The following is a 22,030-nucleotide window of genomic DNA, read 5'->3' as shown; positions in this document are numbered from 1 at the left end:
TTTACACATGAAATGACGAGTTCTTCAAATCAAAGTTTTTAAATGTTTAAAATATCTTTCAAATTGACACAAATGAGTTTTAAAAATGAATTTCAATTCGTTCCTCAAATGAACTTTTGCCTAAAACCAAAGTTGTAGAGTTTTAAATGACGAACAACTTTCGTGTTCAAAGTTTCCTGAGTTGCCACACGAAAATGGGAGAAAAATTTGAATTTCAAAGTGTATTGGACATTTTCAAATGCACTCAAGTTTCAAATTTTATCTTTCAAATTGAGCTTCAAATGAATTCGTGCCTGAAATGAAAGTTGTAGTATTTGAAGTTTTGAACAACTTTCGTATTTAAAAGTTTTTCACTTGACCTTTGGAATAGGGAGAAAAATTTAGTTTACAAACGGGAATTTTTTAACTTCATTTTATTTACGATATTGCCATCACCACCATCTCCTCCTTCCCTGTCGCAACGCCGTCGCCTCGCCGTTCGTCGCCGTCTCGCCGCCGGCCACGCGCCGCCCTCCCCGGCCAAACTTGCCTCCCCGCTCCCGGATCCTCCCCGACGCTTCTCGACCCCGCCACGCGGCGCCATCTCCCTTTGCGCACGCCGAGGCCGGCAGCTCGAAGCGCCACGGCGACGACGCGCCGTGCCGTGCCGTGCGCCCCTTCTCCATCTCCCTGCGCCCTCGGCCCTCTCATCCCCCTTGAGCTCGCGCAGCGCATGTTCCCGACCTCTCTCTCCACTCCCTTCCCATCTCCGAGCCGGATCGAGCTCGCCCTTGCACCCCGAGCGCTGCCGCACGCCATGGCCACCGCCGCCGCCCCTACCTCGCCGCGGAACCACCATCTCCGCCCCTCCTCAGCCCAAATCGAGGCCACAGACCCCTTCATCACCTTCCATCGATGCTCGCCGCCGCCCAAGGCCATCGGAGCACCGCCGCCGGCCGCCAGCTCCCGCTGAGCCCCCACCCCGGTCCTCCTCAGCCTAAATCGACCCCACCAATAGCTCCCCCTCGTGGCCCTGGTCCTCATCGGCCAAGCCTCGCCGCTTCCCCCTCGCCGGAGTGGCGCCGCCGCGGCACAGGCCCGCCGTAGGCCGCCGGAGCACGCGGCGCCGCCGCCACAGGCCACCCCGAGCCGCGCCGAAACCACCCAGAGGTAGCTCTAGGTCTCCTCTACCTCCCCCACCCCGAGCCCCTCGCCGCCGGCGAGCCTAGTCGCCGGAAACCGGCCGGCGCCGCCCCCTGTCGCCCTCCTCTGTTCCCTCCCTCTGGCCAAGGGCCTTTCTGCAAGGCTTTCAATTTTTCCAGGGGTCTAGCCGCGAATCTTTATTTCCTTTTTGTTTTAAAAAAAACAACAAACTTGTAAAATTGATATAAATTCATATAAAAATTGAAAAAAAATACAAACTCAACTGTTCTGAAATCCATGCACCTAGATCTACAACTTTTGTTACATCCACTTTTGCATTTGACCAATAGTGTTATCTCTATATTAAATATTAGTTTTATCCACATTTGTATGTATCTCAAGTTCTACCCACGATCTTTAGCTGATTTTTGGACAGTGTGCTACACCCTAGATGAATAGCTTACTGTAAAAATTTGAGGACATTTTGACAACTCTAGCTATAGGTTTCATTAGACCTTGATTTATGCCTATGTTAAATAGAATTAAATCCACAGGGTTCTATACTAGTTTTCTTGAGCTGAATTTTTTACAACAGCCTTACCTTTGTTTCTAGATGCTATAGAAAATTTTTGGGAATTTTTAGTAATGTATAACTAGTCCTTTTGATTTATTCATGAATAAACTTTGTAAATCAAAAACCCTAGTTTCCTTCATTAGAAAAATCTCATATTTTCTTTACTAGAGCTTTTCCTTGAGTACATAATCATGACAGTAAAGTTTGAACCCCTGAAACTCAATATAATTGCTTGTATAATTTAAACTTGATTAATGTAGCTATCACTTGTTTTATCTTTTTCCATGCCTTGTGTACTGATCTTTTAAATCTAAAAAAATTTATAGTAATCTCGTCTTAGGATAGTCAACGTTCAGTTAAATTTTCACTACCATTACTTGCACTATTTCACCACCATTACTTGCACTATTTCACCTATACAATTTAACCTTTAGTTAGGAGGAACTTTATTGTTGGATTACACACTGGTGGACTAGTCTTTGTTAAGGTGCTGGTGTTACATGAGTTAGTAAGATTTTGAAACCCACCCCGTTCTTTTATGAACTAAATTGTGTTAAATAACTACTCTATAAATGACTGCCCAGGAAATATTAATTGACAAGTTTCCCCTACCAACTCACTTTATGTTGGACTACAACTTTATCGTCAAGGAAAAATAATAACACCTAAATCGCTAAACAACTCGGAACTTTGCATTCATACATATGCATTGTTGCATTTCATTTAGGTACGATAGATGAACCACGTGAAGGATATGACGTTGGAGCCAAGCCAGAAGACGGTGAATGGTGGACACGTCTAGAAGATGGACGGATGGATCCCGATGTGCACGACCGAAGGAAGATGCTCGCTGAGCAACTATCCTTTAACTAACACTGACCTAGTGTTAATCCCAGTCAAGCCCCGGTACATCAATCCCAATATTTTAAATGCTATTCAAATTATGTTCCTATTATGTATCTGTGCATTTACATTTACAGGAGTTGACTGGAACCTTAGATGCATGATCCTAGGTACCCAGGTACTGGTTACTAGAAGTTAAGTGCGAGTTGATGCCCTGCTAATTAGGACCGGTAAAAGCCGAGTGGTTTCCTGCTGCTCGCGAGATGATAGGTTATCTACTACATACTGCAGAATATAAGGTCTACGGGCGGGGTCAGGGTACTATGTTTCTGGATGAGACCCCGTCTGTTTAGTGCAGAAAATGCTAAGGCCGCAGTGTGTGGTAGTGGTGGTTAAGCGTTTGAACGTACTAGACACATGCCGAGAATATGGTAATGGGTAAGCTTTACTGGATTCAATCGAGGCCGGAACATACCTCCCCATTGTCTTGACTTTGGTCTCATCTGGGATGACGGGTGCAGAGCCGGGCTCTGTAGTCGAGGGTGGTGGGCCTGTTCCGTGAAGCGAGAATTGAAGGGAAAAGTTGCACGTGTGACTCTCGGAATAACCACGTGACGTGTGTTTAGGTCTGCCTGGCCAGGTTAACAAAATCGATTCGAATTGTTCCGCCACTCACGGACAATGAAACTACTTAACCCTTTTGCCACATAGAGTAAGAAGTGGAAGATGATAATGATGATGAATTTGGCTGGTTGGATGATAAAAGATAATTGTTTTCACCATGTATGCTATTGGATAGATGCTCACCTAGAATGGTTAATTGAACTAGAACATAAAAGCTAAAACCTGCAATTAAGGATATACTCTTTACTGTTTTTCGGCAAAACAAACCCCTCAAACCAAAAGCCTTGCATGTCTAGATTAAGGGCTAAGTATACCCTTAGTCGGGTAAGTCTTGCTAAGTATTAGTATACTCAGCCTTGCTTGTGGCTTTGTTTTTTAAGTGGTACATCGGAGGTTACGGTTGACGTCATGTACGGGCTTCATCACGACGTCTGGTTTCGACGCTAGATTATCGTTCGATTTTCGTCAAACTTGAACTCTGATGTACTTTTATAAATTCAAACTCAGTTTGTAATAATAACAATCAGTTTCATACTCTGTACTATAAAATTTGTGGAATGTTGCATTCTCTGGACTGCTTTGTCGATCATGTTTCAAGTGGTTTAATCGGGATTTTACCCGACAGCACTGCTGGATTACTCCGTTTTAAGTGCATGTTAACCCTGGTTGCCGTTTCGGTGATGGTTAGCACACTTAAGCCGGATTAATTTAGGCGGAGCTGCCACAAACACTAGCTGAACTACGGGTGCTAATCCTTGACCAGACTACCACTGAAATCGGTATTCTGTTGTGTTCTAATCAGCTTGCTCATGATGGGCGTGATCACCTCAATGGCATGGCAGCTGTTATATTCCTGGTGTACTCCTCTAGCCTTTTCAGCCCTTCTTCAGGAGTAGCAGCTTCACATAACTGTCTAACAATTGCACTCCCAATAATCACACCATCTGCTCCCCAGCCTGCGATCTGTTTAGTAATGAAGATATCAGAAAGCTGTAACACAGGTAGTAATAGACTCATGTTTAGCAAGAAAGTTCAGAGAAATCTAATTCACCTGTTTTACATGCTCTGGAGTTGATACACCAAAGCCAACAGCTACAGGTTTGTCTGTAACCTGTAACGTCAAGAAGATAAGCATTTCTTGAACACAAATTTTCCACAGAGATGTTATTGTACTAAAACAAATTCACAAGAAGATTATATAGTTTCCTAACCTTCTTAATCTCCCTAAGAAGATGTTCCACACGTAAGTTTACATTTGAGCGTGCACCTGTAACTCCAACAGCACTCACCTGCATAACATACAGGTTAGTAATGCCACTAATCAATATATAAAACTGAAGAGCAGAGGTCGAATATGATGGTGAAATAGAATGACCAGGCGTATGTTCTAGGTGCCATAATTCCCACCTGACCTAAAAAAATTCTACTTTCCGCTATATTTTTCTGTACAAACATGTCTGGTGAAATTAATCTCTTCGTTAATGTATGGATGTGATATAATAGTTCACAGTTATTCCCTATGTTGTATACTAGTAAGTCCTACTTCAGAATGTAAACTTTCACCTTTTTTCCAACATGAGGCTCACCCCATTTCCATTTTAGCAAAAGGAAATGTCAACTTTCAACTAGGGCAGATATAAAACATATCCGAAATATATAACAATGTCCAGGACTTCTAACTAGGAAAATAGCTGGGATCTTCTAGACACTCACAAGATAAAGAAATCCTTCTGAAGCTTTTACAATTTCTATCATCCTCTCTGTTGGCGTGGTTGGCGTTGTAAGCAGCACCTGTGGGCAACACATGAAAAATAAATGGTAAGGCAGGTGGTCAAGCTATCTCTTTTGTTGATTAGTCCACCATCATAACTAATATGCAAAAGTATACTGCTGTCACACCAGCCCGAGTTATCCATAATATATTTTAAAATGGCCTTAACCTAGCTTATCCTGGATTTCTGAAAGTGAAATGGACCAACCCGCCTGACATGTGTGAGCCAAGTAGACTAGATCTTGCTTCTAGGGGCAGGCTGATACAATGCCCTAGAAGATCTTTTGCAACTGTGTATTTTTGGAGGCCTGGGCTGGACTGAGCCAAGCTGAAGATAGGTAGGTCTCATCTCGAGAGAGAATTTAGTTAGGAACTTGATAGCAACACAACTATGGAAACATACAATAAATTTAAATTTTGTGTGAGTAGTATATAAACAATGAGAGTGAGGATGAACCAGCTCTATGCTGTGCATAATGGCCTCGCTCCTCAGCAACACTGTCTCCTCCAAAGGAAGATCAGGTACTACAAGTCCTACAACATATTGTGTAAATCAACAAATCCGACTGACACAACAAAAAAATGTCTGAATCAAGTGTAAATCATGTTTACGAGATACAGAAGAAGCAAGAAGAAACATCTTATAGTAACAAAGTATAAAACAACCATAGTCCGCAACTCCGCATGACTCGCTATGTAAGGAAATTTACCATTTATGCCAGCTTGTCTGATAGTAGCCATGAAGTTTCGCACCCCACGCTTCAGAATTGGGTTGTAGTATGTGAAAAGAACTATAGGACAAGACAACTCAGGTGCAACCCCTTTCAGCATCCCTATGACAGATTCTAGGGTAGTGCCTTTCTTAAGTGCACGTGTTGCAGATGCCTGGAAATGAACTGAAGTTAACAAAGCTGTAAAAGCTATATGAAACAAAATATGTTGCAGCTGGTGGAGAAAAAGACCATCATCCGCCTACCTGAATAACCGGCCCATCAGCCAGCGGATCCGAGTATGGTACGCCAACCTCAATCACATCTGAACCGCAGGAATCGAGGATCTTCAATGCTTTCGATGTGGTTGCCAAGTCAGGATCACCCGCAGTGATGAATGGGATAAATGCAGTCTGAAAATTTCCAAGGTTAGACCTCTTATAAGCAAAATTTCTACTCCAGAAAAAGCTAAAATCACACTGAGACACAGCATAAGGCAAGATCACTGCAACTAAAGGTTGGCCTCCACTTAGCATCTTATCAGTAATCTGGATACAACAACTTCCTAATGCAGATAATTTGCTGAAAAGCAGACTACACAAAAAGACACGCTGATTTTGCAGATACAAGTAGTTCAGTTATCGACATCCAGACAATCTTGCTCACGGCAAAACCAGAATTTTCACTGAAGATTAAGACAGGTAGAGAGTGCGTTTACAATGAGCGGCCTATGCCTTACGAAGTGAAGGGGGAGGTCAAACGCACGAACCTTGACCTGCTCCCTGAGCCTGGAGAAAGTCCCCGCGACGGTGCGCTTGCCGGCGACCACGCCATGGTCGGCCATGGGCACGGTCACGGCCGCCCTGGCCCAGAAGTCTGCAGCGCCGGCGCGCGCTAACCTCGCTGGGGCAACGGAGCAGCCGGCGACGCCGCGGCGTTAGTGAATCCTGGATTGCGATTTTTTTTTTGAGAGGTCATACGCGACGTGTCCCGGTTACCGGTCAGCGGTGGTCTACTACTGACTTCGGCCCGTTACGCAGTTTTTTTTTTCTTTCGTCTTTTTTTTTTCGTGTTAAGAAGGTGTCGAAGCCCAAAAGAACGGACGGCTCATTCCTGATTTCGGGCAATTATAGAATGTCCTATTTTTATTTCTCTCCATTTATTCTGATTTCCTATCCATTTCATTCTTGCTTTTTGATTGTCATCTTGTACTTCCAACCTTGGTCATCAGCCAGCACCACTCTTCCAGTGTATCTGTTGCAGCAATCCAGCTGCGCCATCCAGCTTTCCGTTTTCAACGACCACATGGATGAGTGTCCGTGCGTTGCTACGAAAAAAATAAGTAAAGAAAATAAAAATATACCGATAAGTAATAATATTCATCGTGTATAACGTCGTTGTTCCAAACAATATTGAGATAAATCAAATGCGTAGGTACACTATTATTGCCAAGTCCAACTAAATATGCAAATAAATATACAATATGCATTGTTCCATCTTCTTGAGTTTTAACAACATCATCTCTACATCATAGTCTCGTTCTCTCGGAGCACCACCTTCTTCCTACCGCTTGCCTTATTTGGTAGCGCTCCTTTTATCCATGACGTCCTGCACTACTACAAAAACCTTGATTTGTCCCTGTTGGGAAACCTTTTTTGTCCCGGTTTCTCAACCGGGAACACCATGCCGAACCCTTTTGTCCCGGATCTGGCAACAAGGAACGCCATGCCGAACCCTTTTGTCCCGGTTGGTAACACCAACCGGGACAAAAAGAGCTTTTTTTTAGCGTCCCCCGCCGGAGCTCCGCACCACCGGCTCCTCCCTCCTCGAGCTCCAATTCCATCACTCCATCACCAAAACATGCTCAACTCCCTCACAAAGATACAATCACACTTGAAAATTTTTTCAGATTGAAGCTAGAAACATTCTTATCTTACATGGTCATCACACATCACACAAGTAAAATAGCAAAAATCTAATTCACAATACAAGAGACTGATTTGATTCATCATACAAGAATTGACCACCACAGTCACAAACCAAAAAAAACAAAACAAAAAAACATATGCCGCCCTCACCGGCCCACGGCGGCGGGCGTGCCCACCCCTGCGCATGGCCGCGCGCGGCAGCGGCGGCTTGCTGGGCCGCACCGCGGCCTTCCTCGCCGGCCCGCACACGGGCGCGCTTCCCGCGGCTCGCCGGCCCGCGCCCGCCCCCACCAGAGTGGCCGCGCCTCCTGGCCGCGCGCTGCGGCGGCGGCGGCTGGCCGGCTCGCCGGCCCGCGCCCGCCCCCATCGGCGCCTGGCCGTGGCTGCCGGCCCGATGCCGCGCGCTTCCCGCCGGCGCCTAGCGCGGCTCGCCGCCCCCGCCTGCTCCTGAGAGGGAGGAAGGACCGGATCGAGGAGGGAGGGGAGGAGGAGGAAAGCTCGGGGGGGGGGGAGATGCCAGGGAGAAGAAGAGTCGAAGAGATAAGAGAGGGGACAGAGTTAAATAAATGAGGGGTAGGTGGAGGCCACACCCGTGAAATTAGGGGTGGGCGTGTTACCTGCTTCTAGTTCTCGCAGTTAAAAACTTTATTTTTAGGAGTGGATATCACACCCGCTTCTAAAAATACGATTTTAACCACCATCTAAAATTGTTTGTTGTTGTAGTGATGCATGCAAACAAAGGAATTCAACTATGCCTGCATTTGCCTAATTAACCACCACCAAGAGGAAAGGCAGCTTCAGTGGTAGAGCTTCCCTTGAGTTTACTGATCACTAAAGCTTTATTACATAGCAACTTAATTGCTGGTCCTGTAGCACTCCTGTATACATCTATATTTCATGGCAATGCGTTCTTCATGCTCCTAGCGTAATCCTCTAGCCGTTGTAGCCCTTCTTTGGGAGATGCTGCTTCGCCTAACTGTTTCACCATTGCACTACCAATGATCACTCCATCTGCACCCCACTTTGCAATCTGTCCGCGAAAGCAAAACGATGGAGTCAAACAAACTTAGCCACAAAATTAGTCATTGCTTAATGAATTAACCAAATGATGTGATGGTAACTTCTCTTGCTTGCTTTACGTGCTCAGGTTTCGATATGCCAAATCCAACCGCCACAGGTTTGTTAGTGACCTGCCACGAAAAATAAAACAAGTTCAGTGCATGGTAGAAAGTGTTGTCTAATAATAGAAAAGTAGACTTTACATAGTTCCTTTCACAAAATATATGTATACCTTTTTAACCTCTTGAATGAGTGATTCGACACGTGTGCTCACATTTGCGCGGGGGCCTGTGACGCCATTGACGCTTACCTGTAGGTGACGATTGAATTTAACAAGGAAATGTTATGAGCACATTCAGCACAGGAGCTAATAAACTTCAAGAAACAATTGTGGTTTTAGATGGGCATGCACTCACAAGGTAAATAAAACCTTGTGAATCTCTTGTGATTTCTTTCATCCTTTCTTCCGGTGTAGCTGGTGTCGTGAGCAGCACCTGCATGCATGCAACAGTTGTTCAGATTTGTCAACAGAATTAAAGCTTCCTTGGTCTCAGTCTCTGCTTCGCGATGGCAAGAGAAGGGGGAATAGGAATGTAAAGTCAGACGAATTGCGAATGGACCTACCAGCTCGAGGTTGTTCTTCATGGCTTCACTCCCGAGGGCATCGGTGGAAGCGTATGGGAGGTCGGGCACTATCAGACCCTCTACACCGGCTTCTTTGGCGGCGGTGGCGAAGTCGGCCAGCCCCCACTGAGCGATGAGACCGAAGTAGGAGAAGAGCACCACCGGGCACGACAGCTGCGGCGTCACCTCCTTGAGCATCGCCAGCACGCCATCCGTCGTCGTGCCGCTTGCCAGCGCCCGCGCCGCCGAGGCCTGAAGATCATGTGCACGAGAGGTGTTAGCCAAAGCTCGAGCACGCCCGCGCTCGCATGCACGGGGTGGGTGGGATCGCGTCACTTGCTAGCTGGCTGTGCGTGTGTGCCTGGATGACGGGCCCGTCGGCATTGGGGTCGGAGAAGGGCATGCCGAGCTCGATGACGTCGGCGCCGCAGGCGTCCAGGAGCCGTAGCGCCTCCGCCGTCGTGGCCAGGTCGGGGTCGCCGGCGATGATGCACGGGATGAACGCCGTCTGCGATCACACGCAAGGCATTTAAGCACCCGTACACGCAAGCCAAAGCTACAATCTATGTATGACAGGAGCGCACAGTACTACACACCTTGCCATGCGCCTGGATCCTGGACATATATAGTCTGCGACACCGATAGACGACACCGCTTGTCCGCTGGCCTTGCCGGTGCCGGGGCAGGCGGTGGAGCCGCCGCCGCAGCCTTGCTATGCCCTGCCGACGACATATCTTCGCCACCGATGACACCCGCGTCGTGATGAGGGACGACGACGACTGATGATGAATCGCCGGATGACGAGGATGAGATGCTTCTGCCCATGTTTATTTATATAGCTGCAGCCAGCAGGGTTCGTGTACAAAAAACGTCTGTGGTTTGCTGATCATGATTCTGTACTGGTGCATATTTAAATCGCAACCGACACCTAATGCTTGCTTGTGCATGCATGTCTTTGTGGAGATAAAAAGGAGAGGGCTACTGGGCTAGAGTGGAAAAAAAAACTTGTTAAGACGGCTAGTTTGAAGATTGCTACCATTTTTTGGAGATTGCTACCAAACACTCGTCGAATAATCAAACTGTTTGTAGGGTTGGGAATCTTAGGAACGATTTGGCACATTTTGATTTTGCGAATCTTGGGAACATGCCAGGTCGGTGGCATCATGCGCAAGCTACCAAACACTTATCGAATAATCAAACTACGGCTCATGCCCAACGTTTGGCATGGCGATTAATTATATTCTTTAGTAGGGTTGGGAATCTTGGGAACGATTTGTACATGGGATTTTGCGAATCTTGGGCACGTGCCAGGTCGGTGGCATCACGTGCAAGCTACGTTATACATCGTCGTTTTATTTGCTTGTGTGTTTTATATTCCAGCACAAACTAGCTAGCCACCCAAAAGTAGCTTCAAGCCTATCATGTCAGAAATGAGGAAGTTGCGTATATATATGGTGATGACATTTGAATTGAATGCTCTCCTGATCATAGATGGCACCGCTATATATATATACTTAATAAAATTGGGACTCAATAATAATCTAGAAAAGCTCGAGACAAGTCTCCTTTTCCTGCCGGCTGCAGCCGCCGCTCCCGAGTTGCCGCCGCTAGCTCTCGCGGGCCGCTGCCGGCCGCAGCCCGAGCTCGGGTCTCGCCGCCCGGTTCCACCCCATATTGGGATAGAAGTAGGAAGAAGAAACATAACACGCGGCACCCACTTGGAAGTAAGGTGAGAGGCGGCTGGGCCGACCTGAGCCTAGTTGAGCCGGTCAGATATTTGCTGGGCTGGCGAGTTGGAAGGAGCCGAGCTGTCCTTTTAGAGTTGTAGAGTGGAGCTATAGAATATCCAAACAGAATGGACTACAAGTACTAGAGTAGTAGAGTGGAGTTGGTGGAGTAGAGTTGGTGAAGTGGAGTGACTGTTTAGAGAGTAGAGTGCTTCCAAACAAATTCTTAGTTAAGGACACTACTACAAAATAGGCCTTTTGTCCCGGTTCCAAACTGCCTTTTGTCCCGGTTTTGGAACCGGGACAAGGCTTCCGGGACAAAAGCCTCGAGGCTTTTGTCCCGGGTGGCAGAACCGGGACAAAAGGTGCCCGCCGTTAAAAAAAATTTTGCACACCACGGGATTCGATCCTAAGACCTCTTGCCTAGCGCATGGTTTCCTTACCAACTCACCTAAGTAGTACACGTGACTCAGTATAGAATAACTTCCTTTTGAACTATCACGTGGAGGGGCCTTTTGTCCGGGTTGGTAACACCAACCGGGACAAAAGGGGTCTTTTGTCCCGGGTGGTAACACCAACCGGGACAAAAGGGCCACCCTTTTGTCCCGGTTGGTGTTACCACCCGGGATAAAAGGGTTGGGCCTTTTTGTCCCGGGTGGAGCCACCAACCGGGACAAAAGGGGGGCCTTTTGTCCGGGTTGGTGACTCCACCCGGGACAAAAAGGCCCTGTCCCCCGCGTTGGCCCGGCTAGCCGTTGGACCCGGGATAAAAGCCACCTTTTGTCCCGGGCCCAAAGGTAACCGGGACAAATGGCCTGGAAGAAAGACCTATTTTGTAGTAGTGTGAGTTAAATTGGATTGAGAACAGAGCTAAGCGTTGAAGAGGACGCACGCGTAGGCCAACCCCTCCCTTGGCTTTTGGCTTCTAGGCTTTTAATATTTTGGCTTGCAAGCTAGCTCGAGCTGGCTCTTAAACTACCGAGTTAAAATTTTAGCTTGGTTTGGTGATATTTTTTAACGAGCCCCGCCGTGCGCCGCCTCCTTGCCGGCTATTAAGAAGATGAACTGAATCAGTGTATGTTTCCTGAATCCTGATCGATCGTCTTGTGATCTCTTCATGATTTATCGAAGGCAATTGCCCGAATCAGACATGAGCCCATCTCTTGTTCTCATACATAGCGGAACCGTACCGACTTTTTTTGTTTCTGTTGGTGAATAATAATTAACACCAACAGTAGTCTTTTTTTAATGGAACCGGTAAGAGTTTTGCCGTTCTTGTATTAATATAGGACTAATTAACAGTAGATATAGTCAGTAAAAACGAACCTCAACTCGGCTCAGTTCTAGTTTAGAAGATGAACTCAATTAGTATCTTTCCTGATCCATGTTATTTACTTTGTTCCTGAACTCAATTAATTGTACTAAGGTCTGAATTTTGTTTGTTTCACTCTTTTCCAGAGTAAGGATTTACTTGTATGCTAACTGAAAGTGTTGCATTTTGTTGGTGTGGCAGATGTCGAGGTCCGAGAGGCTTCGGCGGTGGCGGGAGGAAGAGGAGGAATCCGATGAAGATGATGTCGTCTTCCTTGGTGCTATGCTTGCGGCATTGAAGAGGAAGAAGAACAAGAAAAAGTTTCGCGGATCTTTGCCGGGCCGCCACAACGTGCCACGAGATATCCTAGGCGGTCACGAGAAGATTTACTGGGATTACTTCGCTGACAAGCCTATTTACAACGAAAATCATTTCAGAAGGAGGTATCAGATGTCAAGGGCACTTTTCTTGAGGATAGTAGCTGCAGTCGAGGCTCATGACGAGTATTTCCGCCAAAAGGCTGATGCAGTGGGTCGTCTGGGTGCATCTGCAATTCAGAAGGTTGTTGCACCCTTTCTGATGCTTGCACACAGTGTGTCAGCTGATTTCTTGGATGATTCGGTCAGAATGGGTGAAAGCACCATAATTGAGTCTTTCAAGCATTTTGTGAAAGCTGTTGTTAACATCTTCAGTGAAGAATACCTGAGGGCCCCAATGCCCGAGACACAGCCAGATTGCTAGCCATTAACAAGGAGAGAGGATTCCCAGGGATGCTTGGATCCATAGACTGCATGCATTGGAGGTGGGAAAAGTGCCACGAATGGCGAGCGGCGTTTCTTGGATGCCGAGGTAGGCGCGGCCGGCCGGGGAGGGCGCCCGTCGCCGGAGATGCCGCGAGGCAGCGGCGTCCCGGCCAGGCACGGTGGCGGCCTGGTCCGGCTCGGCCCGTCGCTGTCTCCGCCCCAAGCCGGCAGTCCGTCCCCCAGAGGGGCGGATCCGGCCATGGCGGGGATTCTACCGGCGGCGGGCGGGGATCTCCGGCGACGGCGAGCGGGATGGCGGCGGCGGCGGCGAGTCGGGTGCTGCGGCGGCGATTCGGGGATGGAGCGAGCGGACCAGAGAAAGGGGAAAATAGAGGTTGGGCCCACACGTCGGGTGCAAATAGAGGCCCTCCAATTGTAGGGGCTCTAGATCAAAATTTGGTGGGCTCTAGATGGGCATGCACTCACAAGGTAAATAAAACCTTCTGAAGCTCTTGTGATTTCCTTCATCCTCTCTTCCGGTGTAGCTGGTGTTGTGAGTAGCACCTGCATATGGATGCAGCAATTGTTCAGGTCAGTCAACAAAATTAAAGCTTCCTTGGTCTCGATCTCAGCATCGCGATGGCAAGAAGGAAGAATAGGAATAAAAAATCGATGGCTGCATGGCGAATGGACGTACCAGCTCTAGTTTGTTTTTCATGGCTTCACTCCTGAGGGTACACGTGGCAGCATAAGGGAGGTCGGGGATTATGAGACCTTCTACACCGGCATCTTTGGCGGCGGCGGCGAAGTCAGCCAGCCCCCACCGGACGATGGGGTTGAAGTAGGAGAAGAGCACCACCGGGCACGATAGCTCCGGCGTCACCTCCTTGAGCATCGCTAGCAAGCCATCCGTCGTCGTGCCGCTCGCCAGCGCCCGCGCTGCCGAGGCCTGAAGATCATGAGCACGAGGGCGTCAGGCAAAGCTCGCATGCGCGGGGGTGCGTGGGATCATGTCGCTTGCTAGGTAGTTATGCGTGCGTGCCTGGATGACGGGCCCGTCGGCGTAGGGATCGGAGAAGGGCATGCCGAGCTCGATGACGTCGGCGCCGCAGGCGTCCAGGAGGCGCAGCGCCTCTGCCGTCGTGGCCAGGTCGGGGTCGCCGGCGGTGATATACGGGATGAACGCCGTCTACGATCACGCACGGCAAACCAAATTAAAGCTCGTTAGAAATTCGTACATGCAAGCCGAGGCCACAATATGATAGGAGAGAGCAAGAGCATGGTACACACCTTGCCCTGCGCCTTTAGCCTGGACATGGTCTGCGACACCGACAGGCACCGCTTGCCCGCAGGCCTGGCCGGCGCCGGGGCAGGCGGCGGAGCCACCGCGGCGACCGCCCTGGTGACCGCCGCAGACTTCTTCCGCCCGGCCGGTATCTTCGTCACCGACGCTGCCGGTGTCGTGAGCGACGACGACGGCCGATGAACCGCCGGGAAAAAAGTCAAGTGGGAGGTCGACGCAGCCTTGATCGCGAAAGCCATGTCGCTAGTTATTACTAGGTGGCACGGGATTGTCTCGCTTGATCGATCGATGGGATATAGCCTATCCGCTCGTGTGTGGGGAGGAGCCAGGAGCAGGTCGCCGTGGCTTACCGGGCCGCTGGTTTCTACTAGTGGCGGTGCGGTGCTGTGCCTAGCTTGTTTCTCGATCGCTGGAAAGCTCGGGGTTCCGTGCAGCGCTAGCGGTGGTGGGAGGATGAGATGCTTCTGCCCACGTTTATATAGCCGCAGCTAGCAGGGTGACGGCCGGGCTGGGGGGCAGGTGCACGAACAAAGCTTGCAGCTTCGTCTGCTCGTACGTGATAAGGATTGGTTGCTGCAACCAGCATGCCACAATGCTCCTTTGTCAAATCAAAATCATAGCTGGAAGTTTCACCACACGCCTTAAATATGAAAGAAATGCATGAATTCCAAGGTGAGATGAGAACCAAACACTCGTCGAATAATCATATAATATGGCACATGCCTAAAGTTTCCCGCATGTTGATTTTATAAATTAGCGAATCTTGGGCGCATGGCAGCTGAAATGATACAGTCCAGGTCGGTGGCACGTACATGTGCAATCTACAGTATATACACCGTCATCTTGTGTTTTAATATTCCAGCACAAACTGGCTAGCCACCCAATAAAGCCTATCATGTCAGAAATGAGGAACATGCACGACGATGACAATTAAATTGAACGCTCACATGATCATAGATGGCATCACTATTTTATAAATGCATACTTATTAAAATTGTGACGCAGGCAGTAAGAAAAGGTCGTGTCCGACAAGTGTCCTTCTCTTTGGTCAACACATGTAAAATGCTTATAATTTGGTACTCCTACTAGCTAAGCCAGATGGCGAGCTGCGTTGAAATCTCCCAACGGAAAGATGCTCGAGCACACTTTAATTGAGCTGCCAATAAATTTTTTTGTGAATTCTCAGTTGGCAGGAAAGATGCTCGAGTACACTACTTTAATTGAGCTGCCAATAAAAAAATTTGTAAACTATCGGTTGGCATACAGCGAAGGTGAGGTACCTCAAAGACGGGCCGTCACGGGCCTAAACCAGAAATTAGCCACCCTCCAGCAGCCAAAGCCGGCACGCCTAACAATCAAGAGCACGACCAGCATCGGCCACGGGCGAAGCCAGAAATTTTTGCCGTCGGGGTCCGATGCATTCGGCGCCAGAGTCCACCACACATATGAACAATACTAAATAGTGATTTCCCCTTGATTTTGATGAAATCCGTCGGGGTCCGACGACCCCGGTGCCTCCATGCAGCTCCGCCCCTGGCATCGGCCCAATAGATAGGTAGGTACTCCCTCCCTTCTAGTTTATAAGGCATAGTTTGATATAGCACGGTCTCTCAAATCACAGTTTGACCATTTATTTATTTTATACTATATTTTTTATGAGTATAAACTTAAGTTTATTAATTGATCAAGTTTGCCTATAATCACTCTGTTCGCCGGGCTGGAGCTGGAGCTGGTGGCTGGAATATTGTGAGAGAAAAATACTGTTGGCTGGCTGGTGGTTGGAAGCTGGTGCTGGAACAGTGTGAGAGAAAAACACTGTTGAGATAGAGACTGCTGGAGCTGCCGAACAGAGTGAATAGTTAAAAATTGTTGGCCAAATTATTGTTCAAAAATTATAGGGTTTGAATCTTAAAAGCGTGAGGGAGTAGCGCAGAAGTCTAGACAGGACAACGATGGGACACATGGTGCGAACCTATCCCATGCCAAGCATGTGGACCACGTAAAAGCTGGTTTCGACCCCACAGGCCCTGTCCGAGGGGGCATTAACTGCGCTGGACCCAAGACGTGCTTGCTCGCCCCTCGCTTGAGGCTGCGTTCACTTCTAAAATTTCACTCTCCAAACTTCATTATTCACCTATCACATTAAATCTTTTACCTCATGTATAAAATATTAAATATAGATAAATAAAAAACTAATTGCATAATTTTGATGTACACGACGAGACGAATTTTTTAAGACTAGTTAGATCATAATAGAACAACAATTATCACAAACAAATAAAAAATACTACAATATACTATAGTATTCGATATGACCTATTTTATCACTATTTTACAGATCTAAACACATACAAGCGGAGTAGGGGCGCTCGCCTATGGGGCGAAGGAATCGACAGGAACGATCCTGATCAATCGGACCATCATGACGTCACAACTCGCAACTGGCGCTCACGTCAGCTGCGCTCCCTCTCTGTCAGCCCGATGGGACAGCCATGCCTGATCACCATCCGTAGATAGGCATAGGCCGTGTTTGGTGTGAAAAAGTTTTTATGAATTTTTTTTGTTTTTTTCACCACTAATTAGTGATATTAAATGAAGTTTAATTACAAAATAATCTCCACAATTATGGTATTGTAGTATGTGTTATAGCTAATAAAATTATTGACCGCATGACTAGAGGATAATTAAGAACAGTTACTGTAGCATCACTGTAGCCAATTATGGTGGAACTTGACTCGTTAGATTCGTCTCGAAAAACTATACACATCCTTAAAAAAAGTTTTATAAATAAATTTTCATTTAGTATTCTATGCAAATATTTGTTTTTTCTGAAAAATTAATGTGATGGATAACCAAACACAGCATATGGTGAGGCGGGGCACGCCGAGCTAGGAGGCCCTACCCCATACCGATGGGACGGGGGGTGGGTGCTCGATCCAGCGACCTCCCTAGAGGGAACCATCGTCGAGACGGAAGCGGGAGGCCCGCCCTTAACAGATCACGGAGTGTGTACTGCAAGTACGATAACACCATGCCCTGCCACGGTGATGACAAACAGGGCTGGAGCCACGTCGAGCGGCATCGCGGACTACAGGTCGACAAGACATGGCTTCAACACATGATGACAGAGGGCAGCTGACCGGTGGACCCTAGCGTAGGACACATGACATGTAGAGCTCCCGACCTGCCCCGCCGGGATGTCGACCTAGGGGGTGAGGCCCCGCTTCTTGTCGCATTGTAGCATGTCCTAGCGGGGAAATTTTAAGGTGGAGCTATAAAGAGGCGTTTTGAAATTTCTCTACCATCATATGAAACTTTCTCTTCTCTCTCCTTTCAATGTCAGCAAAGTTAATATAATTACATAGCATAGAATTTAGTATCATAAAATTTTTCATAAAACTTCAATTGAGATTGGGCTTCAAAAAACACGTCTAGCTCAGGCTGGTAATTATATTTCTCGGACCAAGAACCTCGCTTCGCAAATTAAACACTACTAGTGGAGCTGGCCGGAGAGCAAGCGTATCCTATCCGATCCTCCCTGCCACTCCAGCTCAAAGGAGACAGCAAAAGGTGAAGGTTCGGGGGTCAGGGCCGCGAATCCAGGGTACACGTCGTTCTCCAATTAAGCGGTGTGGCGGTGGCAGTGGCATGCATGCGCGCGCGTGTACCATGTGCACAGTTCGTTGTATCACATTCCGACTTGGTTCGGGCTCTCTCTCCCTGGAACTTGGATGCTAGCCATTGATTCCTCTCTGGTAGCTAGCTGCTGGCTGAAGAAAGAGAAGAACAGAACACATCTAGCTCGTTTAGAACATGGAGGGGATGGCGATTGATTCGGATCTATCACCTCTCCCTCTCCCTCTCCCTCTCCCTGTCGCATGCGAGCGATCGACGACGGGTGGCCCTGAGCCACAGACACATCAATCCCCTGTCCCGATCAGCCTCTGCGCCGCCATCAAGCCACGGGCGCGTCCGTGTGCGGATCGCAGACTATTCCAACACGATGGGCTGTCGTGTCAGGTAGCCCGGCCGGAGGCAAGGCAGCCGGGTTGAAGCCGACCCAAGGTGGGAAGCCGTATCTTCCGTTTGGAACGTGGGAATATATTGCTTGCCCACCGATTGCAATATTGTTTATCGTTCCCAGAAGCTTCCAAACCCGTGGTAATATACGAAGCTATATCTAAATATATAGACAAATCCTTCAACTTTAAATTTAACTAATAATTAAGGTCTAAGCAACGGAGCTATCCTCCCACTGCACCCAACGGTAGCACGTCTGATATAGCAGAAGGATGCACACGACCACAATTTGCAGCGACAAGATCCAATCCAGGGCAGTCAGGCAGGCTCAGCAGATGATCGGGGGACCGAGGCCCGGCAAGGTTGCCTGCTGCATGCTCGAGCAACATGTGCATGCACATGTGCTGGCCGTGCGCAATCTATTCCAAACTGATGCAGAGCAGCAGTGGCAGGTAACTCCCTGGAAGCCGCGCGTGTGTTGAAGACGATGATGACTAGCTCGAGAGAGCTAGCGAGGCTGATCACTGATAGATGCCGCCGTGCTGTTTCTCCCGGCCCGTTCGGAACGTGCGTGGGAAGTGGGAATCTCAGCGGATATATATGTTTAATTTCAAGCACGCTTATGATGGTGCAGATAAAGATATACAGATATACTCTACACAGTTCGCTGCATATATAAGAATATACTAGCATAGTACGTGTGCGTGAAGCGTCCCCTCGTAAGAGAAGACTTAAATGAAATATAATATCAGTTCCAGGAGGCTGATAACATATTTATTACATCAGATGGTACATCACCGTACAACTCTACGCGGTAATGGGCAGTGAAGCGCCACTATCGCGAGGATAACAACTAAAACTCACACAACGATATTAACTACGAAGAGGTCATCAGAGTCTTGCGCCATACGGAGCTTCCTGCGGGTGACCCTATCCACAGGCAAGGTTGGGTGCAGGACGGAATCCCTACTCAACGTCTTCGGGAACGAAGTGTGAATCTTCCTCTGTAAAAATTAAGAATGGGGTGAGTACAAACGTACTCAGCAAGTCCAACCACACCCACGGAGGGGTATAAACAGAATTTAATGCACGGGGTAAATCAAGGATAATGCTAGGGTTTAATTTGCGGAAAGCTAATTATTATGTAGGGGTTTATTTGAAAGAAAGGGTTTTCAAAAGCAATTATCTTCTACTGAGTAACACATAGAGTTGATCCACATAGGATCCCAGTTTTAAGTCCGCTTCCCCGAGTATGGCAGGTCACTCGTACTCCCTCATCAGGTGTACCACCTTGTCAGCACAACCTATGAGACCATTGTGTAGGTTTAACCAGTCCATTCCAAGGATCACGTCTATTCCCTTAGACTTAAGTACTACCAGGTCTGCTAGAAATTCGACCCCACTTAAATTGATCCTTACTTGTTGACAACCTAGTTGACACTTGATGTCACCTCCAGGCATCTGGGTTAATAGGGGTGTTTTTAGTAGTACTGTAGGTATATTGTGTTTTCCACAAAACTTGAGGATATGAACGAGTGTGATGCTCCAGAATCAAATAGTACTGTTGCAAGAGCTGAGCTGACTAGGTACTCACCGAGCACTATGCCCTGAGCTCCTTGAGCCTCCTGCGCATTGATGTGGTTGATGCGGGCTCGTCCAAATGACTGCTGGGGCTGCCTCATCTGCTGACTGTTGTTGTTGTTGTTGTTGTTGTTGTTGTTGTTGTTGTTGTTGTTGTTGTTGTTGTTGTTGTTGTTGTTGTTGTTGTTGTTGTTGTTGTTGTTGTTGTTGTTGTTGTTGTTGTTGTTGTTGTTGTTGTTGTTGTTGTTGTTGTTGTTGTTGTTGTTGTTGTTGTTGTTGTTGTTGTTGTTGTTGTTGTTGTTGTTGTTGTTGTTGTTGGTGCTGCTGCTGCTGCGGATGGGCACTCGGTTGGCACCTGACAGAACTGGCCTTGGTCCATTCACAGAGTTGGAGAAGGCTGAGGCTGCCGGCTTGTTGCTGGCATATGGGCAGTTAGCAATGAAATGCCCTGTCTCACGGCAGTTAAAATAGACCCTAGCATTGTTGTTGGTGGTGGTGACTTGGCTTGCATTGCTCTGTTGGGCCTTCATGGTGTTCTGGCTCCTGAACGGTGTGTTAGGGGCCTATGGGCCTGTCACCTGAGACTGGGTCCTATACTGCATTGGGGCATGAGATCTTGGTGCAGTGTAGCTGAAGCTTCTTGGTTTCTGAAAGTGATCCTGCTGGCGGGCCTTGCTTTCCAGAAACTTGCGCTTGTTATCTTTTCTTTCTTCAGCTTTGGCCCTTTCTGTGAGAATGGCCTTGTTCATCAGAGTGTTGAAGTCCGGGTAGATCTGAGGGGTAAGCAAGGTCCGGAGCTCTGGGTTTAATCCCTCCTTGAACATGTCCTACTTTTTATCATTTTCCACTTCCTCTGGTGCATATCGGGCCAGCTCCATGAACTGGTAGGTGTACTCTTATACTGACATACTTCCTTGCTGCAGTGCGCGAAACTCATCTGCCTTGTGCTTCATGGTGGCCGAGGGGATATGATAGCAGCGGAACTCCTTCACAAATTCCTTCGAAGTGATGGTGGAGGCATATTCGGCAGTGGCACAGTAATTCTCCCACCAGGCTAAGGCAGTCCCGGTGAGTTGGTGGGCTGCCAGAAGAATTTTGTCTCGATCTTGGCATTCGAACGGCTTGAGCTTCCTTTGGATCACACGCAGCTAGTCGTCTGCATCCAAGGGGTTGCTAGATCCGGCAAAGGTGGGTGACTTGGTCCTCAGAAAGGCTGTCAGCTTGTCATTCATGGTCTGCTCTCGTGGCCGCTTGTTGACGAGGGCATTGGCCAGTGTTTCCAGTATGAGGGTCTGGTTGTGTATTATCTATGCCAGGTCCCCGAGGGGTGGTGGTGGTGGCAGTGGCACTTCTCCTTGATTTCCTCCTCCATTCTAGCTCACTTTCTGTTCTTCCTGGAGAGGGTTCTGTCCATTAGGCTGTCCTCCCGCGCCAGCGGCTGCAGGGGTCCGGTTGCGGGAGGCCCTCGTACCGTTTTGGGAAGCCATCTATAGATTGGGTAGAGTCTTCGTGAGATTGGAATTAGGATTAAGTGATGTTTAAGTTGTTTAATTCGTATTTTTGAAAAGGCAGAATCTACCTTCCGCCGAAAAGCACACAACTAGCAACAAGCACACAAGCTAGCAAGCAACAAGCACAAATAACTTTATTTCTGCAAGTGGGGGTACAATACTGGGGCAAGGCCAAACGCGTACTACACGTCCGGGTACAGAGTCACACTTAAGGGTACAACTTAAGCCAGAGGGGCTGGGGTGGCTTCGGGACAAGCTACTCGCGGGGTGAGCCTTCTTCTGGGGCGGAGTGTGCGAGTAGTCCTTGCTCGCTGTCCTCTAGGTTTCCATTTTCCAGGGGTTGCACAGCAGCTTCTCTTTCAACGGCGGCAGTAGACCCTTCAGGGTTCTCGGGTGGGGCTTGTGGGGTTCTCAAGAGTGATCCCCATCCTATGACGAGCGTCCCGAGTAGAACATGATCTTCCCCAATTGCCGGGACTGGCGTTCCACTTCTGGTCCATTCTTGCATACGCCGGTCCCGGGCCTGCCTGAGGCTCTCTTGAGCAACTGTTTCGCTGCTGACCGCGGCTCCGACTCTT

At 48.1% G+C, this 22,030-nt stretch overlaps 2 protein-coding genes across 4 annotated transcripts; both read right to left on the bottom strand.

Annotated features, from left to right (window-relative positions):
* Positions 1-3,806: 3,806 nt before the first annotated feature.
* On the bottom strand, positions 3,807-6,591 carry LOC120649459 (tryptophan synthase alpha chain, chloroplastic-like). Of its 3 annotated transcripts, none has more exons than XR_005665262.1 (8): positions 6,414-6,547; positions 5,911-6,057; positions 5,645-5,819; positions 5,143-5,468; positions 4,877-4,954; positions 4,375-4,452; positions 4,215-4,274; positions 3,807-4,126 (listed from the first exon to the last, which is right to left on the bottom strand). XR_005665262.1 is itself a non-coding variant. In XM_039926256.1 (8 exons), exons 1-8 carry the CDS (start codon positions 6,486-6,488, stop codon positions 3,986-3,988), a joined length of 831 nt encoding a protein of 276 aa, XP_039782190.1. In that variant the 5' UTR covers positions 6,489-6,581; the 3' UTR covers positions 3,807-3,985. The 3 variants fall into 3 exon arrangements, 1 of the variants encoding a protein (XP_039782190.1); XM_039926256.1 differs by having other exon boundaries at positions 5,392-5,468; positions 6,414-6,581; XR_005665261.1 differs by lacking the exons at positions 3,807-4,126; positions 4,215-4,274; positions 4,375-4,452 and having other exon boundaries at positions 4,906-4,954; positions 5,104-5,468; positions 6,414-6,591.
* Positions 6,592-8,379: 1,788 nt separating this feature from the next.
* Positions 8,380-14,803, bottom strand: LOC120649458 (indole-3-glycerol phosphate lyase, chloroplastic-like). The gene is made up of 7 exons (XM_039926255.1): positions 14,328-14,803; positions 14,080-14,226; positions 13,735-13,986; positions 13,524-13,601; positions 8,864-8,941; positions 8,703-8,762; positions 8,380-8,602 (listed from the first exon to the last, which is right to left on the bottom strand). Exons 1-7 carry the CDS (start codon positions 14,577-14,579, stop codon positions 8,468-8,470), a joined length of 1,002 nt encoding a protein of 333 aa, XP_039782189.1. The 5' UTR covers positions 14,580-14,803; the 3' UTR covers positions 8,380-8,467.
* Between the last annotated feature and the right edge of the window lie 7,227 nt (positions 14,804-22,030).

This window comes from Panicum virgatum, chromosome 9K, assembly GCF_016808335.1.
Source record: "Panicum virgatum strain AP13 chromosome 9K, P.virgatum_v5, whole genome shotgun sequence".
NCBI classification, from domain to species: domain Eukaryota; kingdom Viridiplantae; phylum Streptophyta; class Magnoliopsida; order Poales; family Poaceae; genus Panicum; species Panicum virgatum.
The sequence above is the reverse complement of the archived record's forward strand: the minus strand, read 5'-3'. Positions and strand labels throughout refer to the sequence as shown.

What these genes read in the sequence shown, in the direction of transcription:
- LOC120649459 (XM_039926256.1), bottom strand. Translation starts at nt 6,488, where the DNA reads ATGGCCGACCATGGCGTGGTCGCCGGCAAGCGCACCGTCGCGGGGACT. An exon ending in GGCTCAGGGAGCAGGTCAAG is followed by an intron (nt 6,058 to 6,413) that starts GTTCGTGCGTTT and finishes GGAAATTTTCAG; the next exon opens with ACTGCATTTATCCCATTCAT. An exon ending in TTATGCACAGCATAGAGCTG is followed by an intron (nt 4,955 to 5,391) that starts GTTCATCCTCAC and finishes TGTTGCCCACAG; the next exon opens with GTGCTGCTTACAACGCCAAC.
- LOC120649458 (XM_039926255.1), bottom strand. Translation starts at nt 14,579, where the DNA reads ATGGCTTTCGCGATCAAGGCTGCGTCGACCTCCCACTTGACTTTTTTC. An exon ending in GGCTAAAGGCGCAGGGCAAG is followed by an intron (nt 14,227 to 14,327) that starts GTGTGTACCATG and finishes GCGTGATCGTAG; the next exon opens with ACGGCGTTCATCCCGTATAT. An exon ending in AACCTGAGCACGTAAAGCAA is followed by an intron (nt 8,603 to 8,702) that starts GCAAGAGAAGTT and finishes TTTCGCGGACAG; the next exon opens with ATTGCAAAGTGGGGTGCAGA.